The sequence below is a fragment of the Chelonoidis abingdonii genome, chromosome 6 (assembly GCF_003597395.2).
Source record: "Chelonoidis abingdonii isolate Lonesome George chromosome 6, CheloAbing_2.0, whole genome shotgun sequence".
Taxonomy (NCBI): domain Eukaryota; kingdom Metazoa; phylum Chordata; order Testudines; family Testudinidae; genus Chelonoidis; species Chelonoidis abingdonii.
Genome location: NC_133774.1, coordinates 14,304,518 through 14,327,289, shown reverse-complemented (window position 1 = coordinate 14,327,289; position 22,772 = coordinate 14,304,518). Strand labels below are relative to the sequence as shown.

At 42.4% G+C, this 22,772-nt stretch overlaps 1 protein-coding gene across 1 annotated transcript in view; it reads left to right on the top strand.

Moving 5' to 3' along the window:
- Positions 1-1,511: 1,511 nt before the first annotated feature.
- SKOR2 (SKI family transcriptional corepressor 2) overlaps positions 1,512-22,772 on the top strand; it is a 38,891-nt gene continuing 17,630 nt past the window's right edge. The window contains 10 exon segments of the mRNA XM_075067511.1: positions 1,512-2,265; positions 2,268-2,365; positions 2,368-2,640; positions 2,643-2,719; positions 2,721-2,893; positions 2,896-3,581; positions 4,451-4,514; positions 4,839-4,910; positions 21,788-21,853; positions 22,241-22,339. Of these exon segments, the coding sequence (XP_074923612.1) occupies positions 1,512-2,265; positions 2,268-2,365; positions 2,368-2,640; positions 2,643-2,719; positions 2,721-2,893; positions 2,896-3,581; positions 4,451-4,514; positions 4,839-4,910; positions 21,788-21,853; positions 22,241-22,339 (2,362 nt within the window).

Here is a 22,772-nt window from a genome sequence, read left to right as displayed (position 1 = left end):
TTAGAATTGTATAACGATCTTTCAAATCAGAGATAAATGACCTGCAACTTATTAAATATAAATGATACGGTTGAGATGGTCAGAGAAGGACAATTTTAAGCAACTGATGTAGCCTTTGATTAGCTCAATTATTACCCACTGCTTTCTAGGGAGAGAAGACGGTGGGTTTTTTTAAAAAATTGGGTAAAAAGAAAAACCCAGTTGTTTTGCCCATAGGCGTTTTTGTTGTTTGGTTTGATGCAATTCATTCTAAAGCCTTATTTTAACTATTATTTGTTCTGAAAATATTCTTAACTGATGCAATTAAAGAATTGACTATTCTCCTAACCTGAGATGATATTAGAATGCATGCTTTCTAAAGCACTGACCTTTGAAAAGATGGCATTATCAACCTTTTGAAGATAGAGGAAACGTCCCGATAGCATCCAGAGAAAGCGGAAGTAATCAATTCAATATTTTCTGCTGATTGTGGGTGGCTTCCTTGAAACCTTGTCGAATTCTTAAACCACTTCTCTGTAACATTCTTTACACACCCATTGCTTTTCTAATGTCAGCACAGTAATAAGTAAACATTTGAAAATGGTTTCAAATCATAAAAACCTTCTATTTAGGAGTATTTGGGTCTCAGGAATGGCGATCCAGATTCATCCTGTTGATCAAACAGTAGATAATACGGTTTTAATATTTGATGCGCCAAATGTAACTAAAATATTTCCGTTTTGTTTTAGAAGCTTTCCAAATTTTTTCTTTTTAGCGACTGAAGACAGCGTTTTACACTGCAAAAATACCACCACTCACTGGAATACGTTGGTGATGTGGATTTCGTTTCATGTTAGAAAATTATTTAAATTTTCGACTCAAAATTGTGAATTAAACCTGGTACTAAGGACAATCGAGTAATATTAAATACGTTTTAGGATAAATACATTTTAAGATTCTTTGCCATTCAGAACTCCCACTGAAGTCAGTAGATGTGCTAGGTATGGTAGGAATGCAGAAAACAATCATAGCATGTGAAATGACTCCTTTTTAGAGGTGATGTTTTAGCGCTGTTGGTCCCAGGACAAGGTGAGTGAGGTAATATCTTTCCCAAAAGTTGGTCTAATAAATGATATTTCCTACCTTGTCTCTCCCATTTGTAGATGTCACGTTTGTACTTTTACAGCGCTTGTTAGACTGGAATAAGTGTATAAGCACTTGTCAGGTCTGATAACCTTTTCCCGTTCACGTTTTTTAACAAAAGGTTTAACTTTCCTCAGTCTGATTTACTTGTAAATAGACAAAAGTCTGTCCCAGACCCTGGCAGAAGAAACTCAAGTGTGGGACTTCGGTTGGGTTGTGGGTTGGCCCGCGATAGCGGTTATGTAATACAGTAGGGCAAATGTTCTCGGGACTGCCTCTGAAAGGAGTGATTTTTGTCTTTCCTCGCTTCATTGTCCCATCCCCAGCAGACCCGTGTTCTTTTCTCTTCCAGTGGCCACAGAAGACTCCCGAGGCTGAGCACCGAAGAGATGGCGACAAGCCCCCGGTCAGGACCCACGGACATCCTGCTTTCCTCCCCCTCCAACACCTACCAGCCGGACTCCATGAGCCAGCAGAGAGCCAGCCACGCCAGCATGAAGCCTAACCAAGTGGGCCAGGTGATTTTGTACGGGATCCCCATCGTGTCTTTGGTGATCGACGGCCAGGAGCGGCTGTGCCTGGCGCAGATCTCCAACACCCTGCTGAAGAACTTCAGCTACAACGAGATCCACAACAGGAGGGTGGCGCTGGGCATCACCTGCGTGCAGTGCACCCCAGTGCAGCTGGAGATCCTGCGGCGGGCCGGGGCCATGCCCATCTCTTCCCGCCGCTGCGGCATGATCACCAAGCGGGAAGCGGAGCGGCTCTGCAAGTCCTTCCTGGGGGAGAACCGGCCCCCTAAGCTGCCGGACAACTTCGCCTTCGACGTGTCCCACGAGTGCGCCTGGGGCTGCCGGGGCAGCTTCATCCCGGCCCGCTACAACAGCTCCCGGGCCAAGTGCATCAAGTGCAGCTACTGCAGCATGTACTTCTCGCCCAATAAGTTCATCTTCCACTCCCACCGCACGCCGGAGGCCAAGTACACGCAGCCCGACGCCGCCAACTTCAACTCCTGGCGCCGCCACCTCAAGCTGACAGACAAGAGCCCCCAGGACGAGCTGGTCTTCGCCTGGGAGGACGTCAAGGCCATGTTCAACGGCGGCAGCCGCAAGCGGGCCCTGCCGTCCGCCCCGCCCCAGCCAGGCCGCCCCAGTGCCACCCGCTGGGCTCTGTCAAGGGCGCCTCGGCGCCGCGTGTGGCCGGTGTGCTGAGCTCCGAGCCTGCTGGGGAGCGCCCGCCGCCGGCAGCTGCAGCAGAAGCGGGGCGCGCTTCGACGAGGACGAGAGCTGAGGGGCGGGGCGGCATAGCCAGCGAGCTACCGGTCTCCCGGTGCCCAGCAAGGGCTCCTTCGCGGCGTGCTTGCACAAGCTGCACCGGCGCGGCGGCCTCTGCTCCCACCCTAGGCTTCCCCGCGCCGCCTTCGGCCTCTCCACAAGAAGAGAGGCGCGGCCGCGAGCCCAAGAGCGGCGGCGCTCTCGCCTCTTCTGACCCGGTCGGAAGGAAGGGGGGGCCCGGGCCCCTTCTACCCGCCCTTCTCATGTTCTGGCCGCCCCGCGCCCCCCGGCATTGCGGTGCCCACTCCTACCTCAGCGCCGCCCACCGGCCCAGCGCCTCAGTTGCTCCCCTGGCGACAGCCCCGGCTGCTGCGCCAGGCTCTATCCTGGACCTGGGCCGAGCCCAGCGGCGATGGTCGGCCGACTGCCGGCTGGGACCCCCCCCGCCGCGGCCGCTCCCGCTCCCCAGGCCAGCGGCGCTGCAGGGCAGACCCCTCTGCAGACGTCCCTGGCGGGACGCGCGTCCCGGCGACGGAGGCGGCGGCGGGCAGGGTGCCGGCTCGCCACCCCCACCTGCTGGAGGGCCAGGCCGGCCGCAAGGCGGGCAGCGGCTACCACCACTCCAGCGCCTTCCGGCCGGTCGGGGGCAAGGAGGACTCGGAGAGCCTGGCCAAGCTGCACGGGGCCAGCGGCGGGCCCCACCACCCGGCCTCCCCGCTGCTGCTGCTGCAGGAGGAGCCGGGCTGCGAGCGCCACCCGCCGCCGCCCCAGCCCCCCCACCGCCTCCTCTCCCCCGGCGGCACCAGCTGCAGCTACCCCAGCGAGGAGAGCAGCGAGGAAGAGGAGGAGGAGGACGAGGAGGAAGAGCAGGAGGTGGACGTGGAGGGGCACAAGCAGCCGGAGGAAGAGGAGCAGGAGGGGGACCAAGGGGTGGACGCCCTAGGGGGGAGCAGCCGGTACCTCCAGAGCCGGGGGCTGACGGAGAAAGGAGGAGGCAGCAGGGACCGGGCTGCTGCTACTGGCCTCTTCCCCATCAACTGCTCCAGGCAGCAGCAAGAGGAGAAACTAGGGGACACCAGTGCAGAGCTGCATCCTCCTCCCCCTGGCCCTCTGAAAGGGGGGAATAGCAGCAGCAGCAGCCCAGTGCACCATCCATCACTGGAGGAGCAGCCCTCCTACAAAGATGTAAATATCCCCTTTAGGCTCCTTCAAGCTAATTATTATTATTGAAATGCACCTTTAGGCTGAATCGGTTCCATATGGGTAAGGAAGATGGATCGCTCGCGTTCCCCACAGAAATAAAATATGCGGGGTGGTTCATACAAATCGGCCAATTGTTCTTCAATTCAGACCAAATGTAGAGGGTTATTTCTCTTCCTTACAGTAGATTTAGGTTTGTAAAGTGGAAAAATTACCCCGCCCCCCAAAATAAACAGAAGTAGGGGAGAGCTATCTGCTCCAAAGGTTACATCCTTCCCCAAAGAATATTTTTGTTTCCTACAAATGAGTCACTTGAAGGCCTTAACCATGTTTTTAAAAACAGAGAGCAATTTAGACAATTCAAACCAGACCACAGGAGGGTTTGAGGGCTTCATTCTGTATTTAAATGTTAGTATTAGAAATCAAGAGGTGTACAAGATTTATTAGATCATCTTTTCTTACTCCCTGCCAGTATAGAAGGGCCCCTTACAGTGGATGAAAGGGTTAGGTCCTTTCTGATAGTTCCTGTCCAGTTAAATCTACCAGTGGCAAATTAGCTCAAGGAAGAAAATAATCCAGGCCAACCTGCACACCTCCAATCTCCATTACTCGTCACCCCACAAACACAGAAAGTAGAAGTTGTGTATAGAAGCTAGTAACATATTGAACCTGTACAAGGTTTATAAGGTTTCCAAAAAGGCAATCATCAAAGATAATGTCATGGGGGATTCCACAATAGTCACTTCTATTGATGTCCTTTTTCTGCTGACTTGGTATTTGCCTGGGATTGTATATCTGCATATGATTGTCTCTAGATATTGATTTTGTGTGTTTAATTATTTTTATTCCTGTAGAATCAGAAAAGCAAGGAAGGTAACCAAGTCATTTTGGCTACAAAAGAGGACAGTAACTTTTCAGGTAAAGACAAATATATTTTCTTTTTCTAAAATCGATGTAGTCACCAAAAGGCTTAATAAACCACAGCTCTGTGGGTTGTATCAATTTGTTCTCTATAACATGACTTAAACAAAAATAAATCACTTCCATGATTTCAATTAAGAAAAAACATTCTAATAGTCTCTTTGATGGCAATTTAACATTATATTCATTCACATCCAAAACACATCTGAGTATGTGTTTGAATATTAGGTATCTATTTTTGTTGGCATCTAGTGTTGTCTTGGGTATGCTATTTCCTGCTACGGAAAGCATTTTAAGTGTTGCATTTGTTTTTTATTTTAGATAAGAACAAAGAGCATAATTTTTTCATCACAGAAGACCCTTCAGGAGGAGACTTCTGGCAAGATATAGCAGGTATGCTCAGGAAAGTGTAGAGGATAAGCAGACAGAGACTAAAATTCATAATCAAATGTCTGAATATTTAGTGCAAGGGTAAAGATAAAAACAATTCCAAGTAGATATAACTAAGAAAAATGCAAATGGGGGGGGGAAACAGTGACATTAATAGCAATAAGATTATTAATTGCTGGGCATATTTCAGCAGAAACTTCAGAAATATATCAGGTTACACAATGAAACAGGCTGGAAAAGCATAAAATGACAATAATTGAAATGTTCTCTTTGAAACCTTCCATTAAAAAGGATCACAGCTTATTGCTTTTAATATCTGTCAGAAAGACATTAAAGGTGTTTTATGACATCTATGCCAACATTTATATTATCTTCATGATAATGATCTCTACACAAAATGTATAATACATTTACAAAAATTACATTATACAAATTAAATGAAACCACCTTTTACTGATTGCTAAATGTCTCCAAGGGGTTTGGGAAAGACGTGATTAGAAGTTTTGATACTAAGTTGTCTATTGCAGTGTCTTAAGGAGAAGGTTTTGTTTCTTGGGAAAAAAGAATCTAATTTTCCATTTATGTAATGCAAACTGCCTTGGCTTTGACTATTCACGGTTAATTGACTGTCAAACGAGGTTGTTATCCTCAGGCAATGTCTGCAAATTTGCCTGTCAAATGAGACAGAGAGAGCAAGCGAGGAGAGGGGGGGAACAGAGAGAGAGTTGTACAAGGAGTGGAAATGAAAAAAATAGGATCTTAAAGAAATCTTATATAATAGCAGAGAACAATTGAAAAACATCACAAACATTTCTAAATTTATTGCATTGGTAAATTTATTGCATTTGAAAAAAATATTTCTTAAAATACTTAGTGCAGGTGTGGTGCCTTTTATTATTGTTATGTAGAGGGGGGAAAGAAAGCAATAGCATTTTAAATCATGTGAATATATGAAGAGATTGATATGTTATTGTGGGTCAGTAGATATCACTTGATTATTTTGGGTACCTTAAAATACTTGCTATTGATTAAACTTCCATGACAGTAACAAGTAATCCTGAGTGATGTTGTAAGAATACAGGGCACATTGTCTGTATTCCTCATTGTGGCCAATTTTTTTAAAGTACAATTTTGCTTTTTTAAGTGATTCCATCTATGCTAATTTTTTAGACAAATTATAGGGATGTGGTTGTTTTTATTTAGCTATTTATATTGCAGCCTTATGCAAAAGTCTGAATGCTTTGCATTCACTGATATTGCTAAACGGTGATAGCCATATATTTCAGTTACAAAATGTACATTTTAGTCCTTAAAGATGTATAAAACATTGCATATTTTGAATCTGTTAAGAGTCCTAAAGATACTAAGGAATGATCGTCAACACTTTTGATGGTTAAAAGTGTTGGGACTGGAAGTGGAACAAATTACTGCTAGAGAACTGAAAAATATCTGAGGGCCTATTTATGAAAATGCTTACTGTTAGGTGTTTTGCTGTCTTACCATAAGCAGTCCCATTATCTTCAGTGGGACTAGATATGATAAGAAGTGTTTGCAGGATTGGACCCGAATGGTCCTGCACAAAGTCAAGGTATTCATAACATATTTACAATGTCATTCTGTTGGATTCAGTATTATCAAACTGCTTCCCAGAAATTTCTAAGTATTCAAATGACATTATATGATTATAAATTAAAACTTAAAACTACACATTTCAAAATATGGAAGAAATAGTTTAGAAATATTTTGGCACATGTTCAAATTATGTTCAGCAGTTCATCAGAATAAAAATAGCTTTAGAAGTAGCTCAATATCTTCTATGTTGGAGAAACACAGTTGGGATAGTGCGCGTGCACACTTAATTTAGCATGCAAATTAACCCCGGGCTATTTCCAAGGCTGAAGCAGATTGGGACTGAAACAGCCTGTACTGTACAGCCAACAGTCAGTCAGTGAAAATTCTTTTTTCTTTTTAATCAAGAAATGTTCAGGAAAGAGTTCTACATTATTCAAATTCCCATGGCTATTTCAAGAGCTATCTGTGACTGACTTACATAACTGGTCCAGTTCTTTGGGAAAGCTGTGATAATTTACCACTCTGACCTTCCTTTAGCATATGGAGCTGAAGAATAGAAAGGCCGAAATTCCTAGGCCACAATTTGTGGTGCACTACAAGTTCTGCATACTGTTTACAGAAAAGCTCAGTTCCACAAGTAGTGTGCTCAAACTGCCTCAAATTTTGGCTCAGGAAGAAATTTTGGGAGTCACGACGTGGATGCTCAAAATTATAAAGACCATTTCTGATTCTCAAATCTTTTTTAATTGTAAAAATGACATGGCAGTGATTTCAGAAAAATCTAAATTATAATGAATGGGCGAAAATCTGCTTTCCTTTTCATTAATGTAAATCCAGAGTAACTCAATTGAAGTAAATGAAATTACTGTAGATTTGCACCAGAGTAATGGAGAGTACAAGGCGGCCCAATGTTTTTTAAGCACAGCAAATTCCAGGCCCAATCCTGCAGCCTTTACTTGCATAAGTGGGCCCCAGTGGCTTCAGAACCGGGCTCCAAATTTAAATGATGTTAACATTTTCACACAAGCTGGTGGCAAAAACCGGAGAAGCCAAAACTCCAGTATGGGGAGAGAAAAGGGCAAAATTGTAGATTTAGGCCTTGATCCTGCAAATTGTTCAGTGGGGCTCTACATAAGCAAATGGATCTGCACTCACAGAACAGATTGGGGCCTTCAGTTTGAAATAACTGGTTTCTGTCTCTTCAGGTTTTTCCCAAAGAACCCTCAGCAGTATTGCCAAGTGTCTTGATTTTATCAATATTTGGTGTTTTGTAAACCCAGCTCCTAGAATCCTGTGGTTGCGTGAAGAATCTTAGCTTCCATTAAAAAAGTAAATTTCTAGCCCTTGTGCTTGCAGAAGAAAACTTGAATATGTATACTAAGGGCTCAAAAATCAAAAGACAAATAAAAAAAATCCCAGATTTATGCTTTCTTTAGTTTCAGATTGGAAGATTAAAAAAAAATCTCATGATTTTTGAGGACCTGATAATGGTTTTTGTATGTTTTGGGTTTGGTAATACTGGAGCTCATTCTTCATGCACTCTCTAGTCACATAGATTTTTAAAAAATCAATTTCTTTGTTTTTAAACATTAAACAAAATAGACTGTAGTCTATAAAATAGACTTTATCTGCGCAGAAGTACAACTGATTCCTTTTAGGGATATTTCTTTTCTTTTCTTTTCTTTTTTTTTTTAAAGGTAAATTAACCTTTAACGTCGAGCTTTTGAGAGATATATTTATATATGTCCTGATTCTGGAAGGCACTGAAGCATGTGCTTATGTGTTTTCCTGAATCCTGGTTTACATACTTATTAATCCCCAAATGTGACATGGCTCCTTTAGAAGGTGTTTGAGCGTTTTAAGTAAATGCATGCTTAGGTAGGATTTCTTCAAGTATTGTATATACATTAAAGCCACCCTTATTTACTTGTTAACACAGAATGGTTCCTTTTGGAGGTTTCATAGTCTTCCAGTTAAAAATCTATCTATATTTTTAAATGCATTTTTATCTAGTAGACTCTTGAGGCTCCACCACTGCAGCTGGTTGTTTATGTACATAGGGCTCTATCCAGCATAAAATATCAATGGCCTCTTAGTGATATATATCCAGGCAGGCTATGGATGCTGACTTCATGGCAGGCTGAACTATCCAAGGGGGAGAGTCAGCCTGCTGTTGAAGTCTTTAAAACAAGACAATAGACAGCTCCAGACAGGGGTGAGATGCAGAGGCAGGGACTAGCCTAAGTAGTTACTACAGCCCTAAGGCAGCTATGGATAGGGGAGCATGAATCCAGCTGACCAGGCTACAAATAAATTGCATGGAAGTGCTGAAGTAGGGGGAATTTTGTGAGAAAAGGAAGACTGGTTTTGGGGGGAAAGCATAGCACTGAGTCTGAAAATACAGGCTGTATTCCTGGGCTTGACACAGGCTTGCTGTGTGACTGTGGCTAAATCAATTAGGTCATATCTATATTTAAAATGCTACAGCAGCACAGCTGTAGCACTTCAGTGTAGACACTACTGTGATGGGAGAGGCTCTCCCTTTGCTGTAGGTAATCCACCTCCCTGAGAGGCGGATTACACCAGGGGTCAGATCATTTTACCTGCTGACTTGTCTACACTTGAAACACTGCAGTGGCACAGGGTTCTTCTGTCACCATAGGTAATCCACCTCCCAGAGAGACGGTAGCTAGATTGATGGAAGAATTCTTCCCTTGACCCAACGCTGTCTACGTGGGGACTTAGGTCGGTTTAACTACATCGCTCTGAGGGATAAATTTTTCACACCCCCTGAGAGAGTTAACTATGCCAATGTAACTTTTCAGTGTAGACTAGCACTTAGTCTTTCTGTACTAACTTTCCCCATCAGTATAACAGGGGCAGTGTGAAACTTATTTAGTCATTGTTTACAAAGCATTTGAACAGCCTCTGATGGATTGCTGTATAGAAGTGAAAAATACTTAAAGGGACACATACAGGGAGGAAAATATAATGGGTTTGTGTCCCTTTTGTTTCTTTATTGTGTGGGAAGATGCTCTGAAATGTGGGGTTTTTATTTTTCTTTTAATTTTTTAATTTCTTGGTTTCTTTAAATTAGAAATTCAGGCCTTTGCTACCCTGGCGACTGGAGTGCTAGTGAAATGTTGACATCATAAGAGCCAAGACCTTGTCTGCACACCAACTTGCACCTGTTTACCTGTGTGTTTATAAACTGATGTAGTTAAATTGGTGCTAACCCCTCTGTGACAGAGTGCAGGAAGTGAACAGATTCATAGATTCATAGACTCTAGGACTGGAAGGGACCTCGAGAGGTCATCGAGTCCAGTCCCTTGCCCTTATGGCAGGACTAAATACTATCTAGACCATCCCTGATAGACATTTATCTAACCTACGCTAAAATATCTCCAGAGATGGAGATTCCACAACCTCCCTAGGCAATTTATTCCAGTGTTTAACTACCCTGACAGTTAGGAACTTTTTCCTAATGTCCAACCTAAATCTCCCTTGCTGCAGTTTAAGCCCATTGCTTCTTGTTCTATCATTAGAGGCTAAGGTGAACAAGTTTTCTCCCTCCTCCTGATGACACCCTTTTAGATACCTGAAAACTGCTATCATGTCCCCTCTCAGTCTTCTCTTTTCCAAACTAAATAAACCCAATTCTTTCAGCCTTCCTTCATAGGTCATGTTCTCAAGACCTTTAATCATTCTTGTTGCTCTTCTCTGGACCCTCTCCAATTTCTCCACATCTTTCTTGAAATGCGGTGCCCAGAACTGGACACAATACTCCAGTTGAGGCCTAACCAGCGCAGAGTAGAGCGGAAGAATGACTTCTCGTGTCTTGTTTACAACACACCTGTTAATGCATCCCAGAATCACGTTTGCTTTTTTTGCAACAGTATCACACTGTTGACTCATATTTAGCTTGTGGTCCACTATGACCCCTAGATCTCTTTCTGCCATACTCCTTCCTAGACAGTCTCTTCCCATTCTGTATGTGTGAAACTGATTGTTCCTTCCTAAGTGGAGCACTTTGCATTTGTCTTTATTGAACTTCATCCGGTTTACCTCAGACCATTTCTCCAATTTGTCCAGATCATTTTGAATTTTGACCCTGTCCTCCAAAGCAGTTGCAATCCCTCCCAGTTTGGTATCGTCTGCAAACTTAATAAGCGTACTTTCTATGCCAACATCTAAGTCGTTGATGAAGATATTGAACAGAGCCGGTCCCAAAACAGACCCCTGCGGAACCCCACTTGTTATACCTTTCCAGCAGGATTGGGAGCCATTAATAACTACTCTCTGAGTACGGTTATCCAGCCAGTTATGCACCCACCTTATAGTAGCCCCATCTAAATTGTATTTGCCTAGTTTATCGATAAGGATATCATGCGAGACCGTATCAAATGCCTTACTAAAGTCTAGGTATACCACATCCACCGCTTCTCCCTTATCCACAAGACTCGTTATCCTATCAAAGAAAGCTATCAGATTGGTTTGACATGATTTGTTCTTTACAAATCCATGCTGGCTATTCCCTATCACCTTACCACCTTCCAAGTGTTTGCAGATGATTTCTTTAATTACTTGCTCCATTATCTTCCCTGGCACAGAAGTTAAACTAACTGGTCTGTAGTTTCCTGGGTTGTTTTTATTTCCCTTTTTATAGATGGGCACTATATTTGCCCTTTTCCAGTCTTCTGGAATCTCTCCCGTCTCCCATGACTTTCCAAAGATAATAGCTAGAGGCTCAGATACCTCCTCTATTAACTCCTTGAGTATTCTAGGATGCATTTCATCAGGCCCTGGTGACTTGCAGGCATCTAACTTTTCTAAGTGATTTTTAACTTGCTCTTTTTTTATTTTATCTTCTAAACCTACCCCCTTCCCATAAGCATTCACTATGTTAGACATTCCTTCAGACTTCTCAGTGAAGACCGAAACAAAGAAGTCATTAAGCATCTCTGCCATTTCCAAGTTTCCTGTTACTGTTTCTCCCTCCTCACTGAGCAGTGGGTCTGTACGCTGATCATTTGGACACCAGTTAGTTCCCTGGAGATAGCTGACTGAGGCAATTAGATGATCAGGCTGGCTGAAGTAAAGGGCCCACCGGTCCAAAAAGATAGAGACACAGGAAGGAAGGAATGGGACTAGCTGAGCCCAGTCCCATGCAGGCCTCAGGGAAGGGAGACCTCTACCCCCTCAGGTCCTGAGGAGAGGGTCTAAAGCACAGAGGATATTTTAAATAGCCCTGTTGCATGGGCCTGTAATGGTGTTGGTAAAGCATGGTGGATACGTTACCAGTAGAGTCTGAGCCAGTTTCTGTTGTGCAAAGAAGCAGCAGCAGAGCCTCTATAGACACTCTTTATTTCCAATTAACAGTGGCCTATTTCAGTTTAGCTTAGGCCTGGTCTGTACTTACAGTTTATAGCTTTGGGGTTCATTGGGCCTGAAAAACGCACTCTTCTGAGCAATTTAGCTATGCTGACCAAGCCCCCTGTGTAGACACAGCTAGGTCGATGGAAGAATGTTTCCATTGCTCAGAGAGGTGGAGTCCCTCCAATGATGGGAAAACCCCATCCATCGCAGTAGTCTGCATCTACACTACAGGGTTATACCAGCAAAACTATGGTGCTGTAGCTATGCTTTTATATTTCCAATAGTGTAGACATGGCCTTAATCTGCTTTCTTACAGGATTAAGCGAAACCAAAACTGGCCACTCTTAAATCTAAAATAAGTGTCTACCCAAGGCTTTGCACCGGTTTAACTACTTTGGTTTTAAAACACACCTTTAGTTTGACAGGCATAAGCTTGTGTGTAGGAAAGGCCCTCCAGAGTGATAGCTGTGCTATAAAGAGGGGAAGGGATTTTTCCTTATACTGATTAAAATTGCTGGGGTTTTTATTGGTTTTTTTTTAGACATCTATTTAGCTTTTAATTAATATTTAAGAGAAAGGAAGCCTATTAAATATTCAACACCTCCTCCCTTTCAATTAAGGAGTGAGAGTACACAATGGATGTGGAGCCCCCTAGGGAAGTACCTCAGGAAAAACAGGGGAGACCAGACTTAACATTCCTAGATTTTTTTTTTTTTAAGGTAAAAAACAAGTAGGGAAAATTATCAGAGGGGTAGCTGTGTTAGTGTGGATCTGTTAAAGCAGCAAAGAGTCCTGTGGCACCTTATAGACTAACAGACGTATTGGAGCATGGGCTTTTGTGGGTGAATACATCCGACAAAGTGGGTATTCGCCTACGAAAGCTCATGCTCCAAGTAGGGAAAAAAACACCTTTTTTTAAAAGGTTCAGGCCCTCTTTGTACATCAAAAACAAACACACACACACACACGTCATATGCTCTATTATTAAAGAAAACTCCTTCTCAAGTCACCTTTAAATCTCTCGCTTCTCCCATCCCACCCTCAGCCTCCCACAAGGGTAAGAGTTGGGGAGTTACAAAAATGCCTTTCTCTGCCTGATGGGAGTAGAGAGGCTTCCTAAGATCTCAGTTTGTTGAAGCTGAAGGAGGTACCCATCATGCCATGTGCCCTTTCCTCCATTCTGATATTCAGCTTTCAGTCAGAGAGCTGATGACCTTAGACTATCCTTTTAAAGTTTAACCAAGCAAGTGGGGAAGAACTTTCCCTAGCACTATTCCGTTTCTGTGTTAGGATGTCAGAGAATTGAACTTTCCCAAGAATCTGACAGCCATTTGTGACTTCCTTTAAAATGGGGGGATTGCAGGATACTTAAGGCGCAGCTTCTGTGGTTGTAGAGAATGAAAAGTTTGAAGGACTGTGTTTTACCAGCTGTAGCTGTGGTGCAGACATCATACTATGGTAATATTTTCCTCAGAATAACAGTTTAAAAAAGATCACCTGAACTCTTTGAGGAAAAACAGACCCAATAAGATGGACCGATTTAAGAAAAGAAATTATGGCTGTAACTTATATGGCAACAATAGACATGCTTAATATAACTTGTATCCTATCTTGTCTCAACTCTGCTATATTCCTTAATTTTTTAACTTATCTTTCACATGCTCATTTAATACTTCTGTAACAAAATAACTGCTACTGTCAACAATTCTGTTCGCTTTTAACAAATTGTTAGTAACTATAAAAAGTTATTAATTCTGAGTTATACAAGCACCCAGTCTCTTTTCCAAAAGAAGTATAAACTGATCATCCAATTTGTATTTTCTCTTATTTTAATGTGTTTTAAAAGCCTATTTAAAAAAAAATATTTATTTTGGTTAAACGTTTTTTCTGGACAGAGAGATCTTGTATATTTTACATCACCCCAGAATGAATTTTTACAATCCTATTATATAAACTCGTCTTATAATGAAAATGCTAGCCCCACAGAAACTATATCTATATAAATACATAGGCATAAATGAGCTTTTATAATAATGTAGAAGATAGAGCAGATGTTAAAAAGGTACATGTTGAATGTTTCATATATTATGATTTTCACGCATGCTGGTTGTAAGTGTGCATTGATTTCTGGAAGTGAACAATAAATGTTTCACAGTAAATGGGGATACATGTAAAGGGGACCTTCCAGTTTTATTTTAAAACTAGCTCATAATGAAAACACATTCCCAATTACACAACAACATTCAGGATTTTTCTAAAGAGTTGGCAACTTGCATGTTGTGTAGTGATTTATTTAGTGCTGTACTGCTCATATTTTTAAGAATAGCCCTTTTTGAAGATTCTTTTTGGCAAATTCTTAAGCACATGGATAACTTTCTTCACCTAACTTCAGTGGAACTACTTATGTTCACAAGTGTCTGCAGAATTGGTCTGTTAGCTAAAACAGTACGTTTTGAAGAAATAGGCAACAAATTAATATCTTTCAAAATGTTGGGGTCCTGTTCTGCTTCAGTCGTAAACAATAGCAGATCTGCCACTAATTTCAATGGGAGCATGGTTTGGTCCTTATATTTTTTAAATAATTTATTTTCCACATTTTCTATCTCAGATCTCTAAGAGTTAATGAAAATTCAAGAGCGGAAAAAGTTAGGTTTTTCCAGAAGAAAATTAAATAGTACCTTATGCCAAAATGTTTACATTTTAGTTCGATAATTCTCTATATGAAGTGACCACATTTTTAAAAAATTATAAAAAATTTAAGAGAACATATATACACATAGAAATACACTCAGAGTATGTAATCCAGAAAATTTACACCTTCTCTATTACCAAAAGTTGCATCAAAATGACTTTGACTTCCATGGAGTTTCTCCAGAATTGCATTGGCATAACTGAGAGCAGAATTTGGCCTGTAAATTCCCTATAAATGTTGTCAATCCAGTAGTTCCATATGAAGAAAACTGGCACTGGAAAAATAGTTTATCAATACTGATCTCAGTTATATCCAAGTAAATCTAGTGAAACTCCACTGATTTCAGTGAAGTAACTTATTTTTATAGGTGTACCTGAGATCCGAATCTAGTCCAATATGTGAGATTTGCATTATTTTTTCATTCCTAGGGTGTTAAAAGTTTTATCTTGAATTAAAATAGTCAAATAAAATTTAGCAAATTTTTAACATGCATACAAACAAGGAGAAACTGATTAAATTTGATAGAATAGAGTGAAAAACAGACTATAGGAAAACAAGCAAAAATATAGGAATAATACCTGTGTTTATATTATGTGGTTCAGGCCCCTTGAAACAGGCATAACCTTCCCATCTCAGCCTTTAAGAGTTTTGCTGCATTGAGACCTTTAGTGTTGGGAGCACATCAAAGCACCAAGTCTACTTGCAAAGTGCAAAACAAAAGAATGATGGACATGTGGTCAAGGGACTGGACTTGGAAATGCCTGGCTCTGCAATACGCTTGCTGTGTTTCTTGGGCAAATCACTTAGGCCTGGTCTACACTAGGCGTTTAAATCGATTTAAAGAGCGTTAAATCGATTTAACGCTGTACCCGTCCACACTACAATGCCCTTTATATCGATATAAAGGGCTCTTTAAATTGATTTCTGTACTCCACCCGACGAGAGGATAGCGTAATATCGATATTAACAATTGGAGTACGGTTAGTGTGGACGGAAATGCGACGTTATTGGCCTCGGGCGGTATTCCACAGTGGCACCACTGACGCTCTGGTCAGCAATCTGACTCGGATGCAGCGGCAGGTAAACAGGAAAAGCCTGCGAACTTTGATTACATTTCCTGCTTGCCACGCGTGGAGCTCTGATCAGCACGGGTGCGATGCAGCTCAAATCCAAGAGCTCCACATGCATGGACCCTACGGAGGATACTAGACCTGATCGCTGTATGGGAGACAAATCTGTTGTATCGAGCTCCGTTACAGACACGAAATGCCAAAGCATTTGAAAAAAAAACTCCAGGATACACAGCGCTGCGTGATAAGCGTAACGGGAAGCCAGAGACTCAAATGGACGCTCATAGAGGGAGGGGGGGTACTGAGGACTCCAGCTATCCCACAGTCCCCACAGTCCTCTGAAAGTATTTGCTTCTTGCTGAGTCCCAATGTCTGTAGGTTCAAACACAGTGTTCTGGCGTGGTTCAGGAACAGTCTCAGTTTCTTCCCCCCCACACAATGAAAGAAAGGGAAAGAAATCATTCCTGACTACTTTCAATGTCACCCTATGTGTACTGAATGCTGCTGGTAGACGCGATGCTACAGCAGTGAAAGCGCAGTATCCGCTCCTCTCCTCTCCCCTCCCGCTGGTAGACAGTGCTAAGGCTGACCCACATCCTCGAGAACCCCATGCCTGATAATGCTCAATAGCATGAGAATGTTCTGGTTACTCCCAGTAAAGGACAGAAACGGCTAATAAGCTCTTCTCTACAAGTGGGGGCTTCAGCCCCCCCCTTTCCAGTGTAAGAAAGAGTTCGTAAATGTCCCCTGGACTGTCATAGCCCCGGAGTTGCCAAGTCTCTGTTCTTTTTCCGCATTCTTTCATAACTTCATGACACACAATGTGGGGGGACACTGCAACGGTAGCCCAGGAGGTGGGGAGGAGGGCAGCAACGGGTTGCGGTTGTTGCAGGGCACCCCCTGTAATACTGACACGGAGCAGCTGTGCTCTCTATACCACTGGTTCTTAATACACTGCCTCTTATTTTAGGCAGGACAACTGCTATCTTTAGAACATAAGGGAGGATTGAACTACAGTCCCAAGTTGAGTCAATCCCAATTTTGCTTTTGCGTGCCGCCCCCGGCCGATTTCAGCCGGGGCACTCATGATAGCAGCGGACAATACAGAGAGGGAGAGATAACCGTCATCTCATTGGCAGTTTTCTCAGCAGTGCTGGTACAGAACGACTAGTAACCATCTCTGCTATCATTGCAAAAGCAAGTGAATGCTGCTGTGTGCGCTGGAGTATCGCCTCTAAAAAAGCTGAAACGGGCTCCATGGTTGCCGTGCTATGGCGTCTGCCAGGGCAATCAGGAAAACGGCGCGAAAGGATTGTCAGCTGATGTTTCCCGGAGGAAGGATGACTGATGACATTTACCCGAACCCGCACGACAATTAAGATTCAACCTGATTCCAAGGGCGGTGGGAGCCTGCGGGAACTATGGATACTACGGAAGTGCTTCCCACACATGCAACATTCAAATCGACGTTAGCCTCGGAGCATGGACGCACAATGCCGAATTACTGTGCCTAGTGTGGCCGCATGAAATCGAAATTATAATATCAGTTTTATAAAACCGATTTTAGCAAATTCGATTTTATCCCGTAGTGTAGACGTGGCCTTAGACTCTCTTTGACTCAGTTCCCCATCTGTATAATCAGGCTAATATGTCTTTTCTCCTACCCTTTGTCGGTTTAGATTTCAAGTCCTTCAAGGCAGCGACTGTCATTGTTCCTAGCACAATGTTGACTCCAGTCTCAGTTACAGGAGAGTAGCACCTGTACAAACAATAAAGAACAGGAGTATTTACTAAAAAGTCGTCATTTCAAATGATTATCGCATAGTAGTATCTGCAATACCACAGTTATCTGCTATTCTAGATCTGGAGAAAATGTGCTGACATTTTAATGGCAACCAGTATGTAAACCAGGGGTTCTCAAACTATGGGTCAGGACTCCTCAGGGGGTCGCGAGGTTATTACATGGGGAAATTCTGAGCTGTCAGCCTCCACCCCAAACCCCGCTTTACATCTAGCATTTATAATGGTGTTAAATATATGAAAAAGTGTTTTTAATTTATAAGGGGGGGGGTCGCACTCAGAGGCTTGCTATTTGAAAGGGGTCACCAGTAGAAAAGTTTGAGAATTACTGATATAAACTATATTAATCATATCTTCACTGCAATCATGCAGGCCAGGCGAAATTCCCAAATTCCTATCTCACCATGCGTGGGGCTCAGTGTTTCATTTTTTTTTTTTTAAATAATGTGAGATGGAATCTCTGAGGTCATTCTTTTTTCGTTATTCCAATGTCCTGGGCAGGAATCTGGAGGGGAGGTTCCTCCCAGTATGTTGCAGATGTCACCATTGACTGTGCTTCTTCATGTCTTCTGTAGTATAGGCTCTCCAGATCACGGCTCTCTGTGTGTTTTGAGAGAGACAGAATTGTGGCATCCCCCTCTGCACTGGCTTGTGCGCTGTTTCTGGTGAGCATAACTGCACAGGGAGCCAGAATTTGAGCCTGTCTTTATCCCTATTTTTCAATTTGTTGAAATGCAGTTCTGCTAAATCTGAATGTATTGCCTAGAGTCAGCCAAATGTGGTAAGGTGCTTTGCAAACATCCCCCTGAAGTTCTGCCAATTACCTGCTCTGCAAATCCCATTCAGTTCTAGATCTCTGTTAAGCAGAGATTGCCAATTATACCACATCTTTTATAATGTGGGCAAATATCCATTAGGTTCTAAGTGTGGAACATCAAAATGATTTCATTTACAGTATGATGTAAACCAGATTTCACTCTGGGGGACTGAAGGAGGCAGACATTAATGTCTCTATATCACCTAGCCTCCTGTCTAGTTGTGTAACTAGCTTTCTGCTTAAAATTTAAGACCTTTGTCTAATTGTCTTTGCACAGAATTTTAAAAACATGTATAAAAGGAGCCTCATCAATTTTAAAAGTTTAAAATTCTGCTAGTCTGCATAAGTGTAATATTTAACAAAGTTTAGGTTCCCAGGAATTATTTTAACTATCTGGCTTTTTCACAGATTTCAAGCAGGTAAACATCAGGAGTCCTGCTCCATATAGTAAATACAGCATGTTTTATTTACTTTGAACCTAGTCTTGAAATTGGATTTCTTAGGGCAGGCTCACTGCAGGACTGGGGCCTTAGATGCTACAATACTAAGCCCAGGTCAGAATTTTCAAAAATAGAAGCCTAAAGTTAAGTTCTTAAATCCATACTCAAATGAGTGGGATTTTCAAAAGCAGCTAAATGACCTAGGAGCCAAAGTCCCATGGAGCTGAAGTTGACTTTAATGGGACATTTACTCCTAGTTCACCTGTTCATTGATGTCAACTTCAACTCAGTGGGACTTTCTCCTAGGTGACTTAGGTGCTTTTAAAAGATCCCACTCTTCTTGAGAAAATGTTGGCCATTATGTACAAACCTAAAACAGTGTACCAAACACTTTTAAATCCATGGAGAATAATATAAATTAAAGTCAGAAATTACCTGAGTCCTCTAGCACATTGGTTTTCAAGCCATGGGGCATGCCCCTTTAGGTGGCAAGTTGCAATGACCATATCAGGGGGAGCGAGGTAGGGTGCAGGGCTGATGCTGTCCAGATGTTCAGGGCAGGGCAGCATTGGGGAGATCACGCAGGGAGCCCCAGCCATCAGGGGAAGTGCAATTCTGCACCAGCCTATTGCTCTCCCCATCCTGCCTGCTGGGGAATCTCTGTGCACTGTCCCTGCTGCTTCATTGGCCTGGCCTGGCCTGGCTGGCCGCACCCTATGTATTTTAAACCATCTGGAGTCTCTTGGAGTGAGAGGCTCTGGGGCAGGGGGGAGGGAGGGTGAGGAGCCCTGATCCGGTCTGCTCTCAGGAGCTCCTCCAGGGGTGGAGCCAGCTGGCTCCTGATGCCACCAAAGGCGTGAGCTGGATGGGTGGAACTTGGGCTTGGGAACATCTGCTCTACCATATCCTCTAACACAGGTTGTGCAAGACTTGTTTCACTGAATCCTTATGACTGATTTTCTCTTCACAAATGAAAGTTACTCTGCTTTCCCTGTTATTTAGTATTAATTTAGCATCATAAATCTTTCACCTTACAGAGCTGCTAGAGATGCAGTCTCTGCAGTGAAGTGTATGATATGTTTAAGATAGCCAAGAAAGCTATGGGGTAAAATTTAGAAAAGCACGTAAGTTCCTTTTTCAAATGCATCTTGGACACTTAGGAGCCTAAATCACATTGACTTTCAGTTAGGTTCCTACAGTCCAGATTTGTAAAGGTATTTAGGCACCTGAAAATGTAGATAGGCACCTAGTGGGATTTTCAGAAGTACCTAGCTGTCTAACTCCCATGTCCACAGTCCTTCAAGCCCTCTGCTCTTGGAACTGTCATTAAAGTCAAAGTGAGTTCTTCACACAGCAGTTTTGCAGAATCTGGCCTGCCCAGTGCTTGCAGAGAGCTAAATACCAATACTACAAAAGTGAATGGAAAACTTGCTCCTAAGCCAATGACAATGATGGAAATAGAAATGTTTCCTAAACAGATGAGATTGTTCTGTGTAATTTAGATTGTGCTGACCCCCAGAATATACTAGGCCTCTTTGAAACACAAAAGAGGACACAGTCCCTCTTCTGAAGAGCATATAATCTAAAACCCAGTAATTAGCATTGCCAGTGGGAATGCATGCTCCTCCCTCCATCCCGCACAAACCTCAAATCTTGTGCTAATTTAATACTCTGCCAGTTAATTCCAGAAAGGGTATTCAATCTGTTGTATTCCCACATTCATTTTAAAGTATTTATTACATTAAAGCATTCTAAATACAAAATTAATCTGTTTTAAAAACAAAATCTTTTTATTAAAAAACAAAAGAAAGGGATTCCTATTCATACAAGTTTATTGACAAAGGCCAATTATCCAGTGTGCTTCAAATGTACCACGTTTGCTCAATTTATCAAGTCCATGCTATAAATTAGGGCCTAATATCAGAGACCTCATGCAAGCAAAGAGTCTGCTTCAAAGGGAGTTTTGTCTGTAGAATTGGCCTGTTTCTAGCCAGTAGGAGCAGGAAAGGGTTCTGCTGATGGGGACACCTTTGTGATGGGCAAAGTAAATCCAGATAATATCCTGCCCCTCTATTGGGTCACTTTTTTGTGGGCATCATAGATTCAGTAAGTCTTCAGGAGGGATGTGAATGAAGAGTAGGCAGTAGCTTGGGCGTTCTGTGCATAGGGAGTGGGATGGAAGAAGGTAGGGGGATGTTTGGGGGAGAAGTGAATGAGAGAGGCATTGAGGTTGGTGTCTGTGACAGTGCAGAGGTGACACAGTAAGAGACAAGTTTCAAGATGTAGGGTGAGACAGAATTATGCAGGACCTTGACAGTGAGGACAAGAAGTTTCAATTTGATGTAAAGAATGGGGAGCCAGTTGAGCCATGCAGAGTTGGGGAGTGGGTTGACATGGGCATATCTGGGGAGGAAATTAATGTTACTGACCACATCTTGGATGAGTAGGAGATGGGTGATGTGGATATCAGGGAGGCCAGAGAAGAGGACGGTGACATAGGCAAAGAATGGATGCAATTTCTTTAGTATTGGGAGAGAGAGGACCGTTTAGGACTTTGATATGTCTTGGAGGAAGGACAGCAAGATTTGGACTTTGCTTTCTCTCTTATTGATGTAAATCAGTAACTATTCCCCCCTCCATTTATCAAGTTTCCTGTCCTTAAACTAGCAGCAGCATGGTCTGAACCCCACCCTGCCACTGAGTTGGGGAAGGAATGCTATCCCCTCACTCGCTTAGCTCATCTGTGCACCTGCTTTGACGTTCGCAGAGCACATATGCCAAGTTGTTACCATCTGAAATTAGGAGTTAGTGTACACTAAACAGCCTGATGATAAATTCAGTTTATAAAAAGTACTTCTAAGCAATGAAATTTCATGCAGAGCATTTCTGAAGCCTTGGACATCTATGGTAACACTTAAGATCATAGAAGATATGACATCAGAAGTCTGCAGAGGCAGAATCCCTTTAATATCAATGATGGTTTGTCCTAGACTGCAGGAGTGAGCTCTGAATGCTGAAACCTTCTGTCCAGACTGTCAAAGAAGATGTAAGAACAATTCCCAATAAGAAGCAACTTATATAAATCAATAACTTTTTTTCCTTTCTTTATTAAGGTGAGCACATACAAGAAACCAATTCACCTCATTCACTGAAGAAGGATGTAGAAAACATGGGGAAAGGTAACAACCCCCCCCCCAGCTTTGATATTATTAAAATGCTCTTGGTTTTAATAGAATATAAGGATAAGAGGGAAGTATTTTTGTTCAGCATCATATTTTAAGCTTGACAAGTAGCATATGAATAATATATGGACCTTTGGGTGGATATAATTGAGATTAATGCATACATATCAATCAATACATGACACGGTAATACAATACTCTAAAATAATATATTACATTGATTTATATTCATGGATTTCTGCACAAAATCTATCCTAGATCTATACAATGTTTTTTTTAAACTACTGAAATATTTTCTAATAATAATGAATTGTCACACATAGCAGTTTGCTCAAGAGTTATTTATACCAATTAGTAAAACAGCTCTTCTTTTCTCTTTGTTAGAAGAACTTCAGAAGGTTTTGTTTGAACAAATAGATTTACGGAGGAGATTAGAACAGGAATTCCAGGTGTTGAAAGGAAATGCTTCTTTCCCAGTATTCAGTAAGACACATTTCTATGTTTTCACTGTTTGTAGAATGTCATCATTATTTATTATCAATTTATAAAAGTATAGGAGTGATGTTCATAGATGTGTTTGTCACTAGACACCTGAGCTGGCCCCACTGAAGTCAATGGGAATTCTACCATAGATTTCAATGGCAGTAGGTCAGGCCTTTCAGGCATAAACTTGAAGCAAGATGTTGTATATTTTTGGATAAGTATAAACAAGAATTTTGTCTCACTGGCTTTGGTAACTTTCCTCTCCCTGTTGAAAACATTAGGGGTCCACCAAGACCTGCACCACTATTGTATTCTGACCATAAAGCCAGCATAAGTAGCAGCACGCCATTGGAGGGGGAACCTACAGCATTAGGGCCTGTGCCATACCTGTTGTCCGTGCAGCTGGGCAAAAAGGAATGGTTGGGGCTTCACT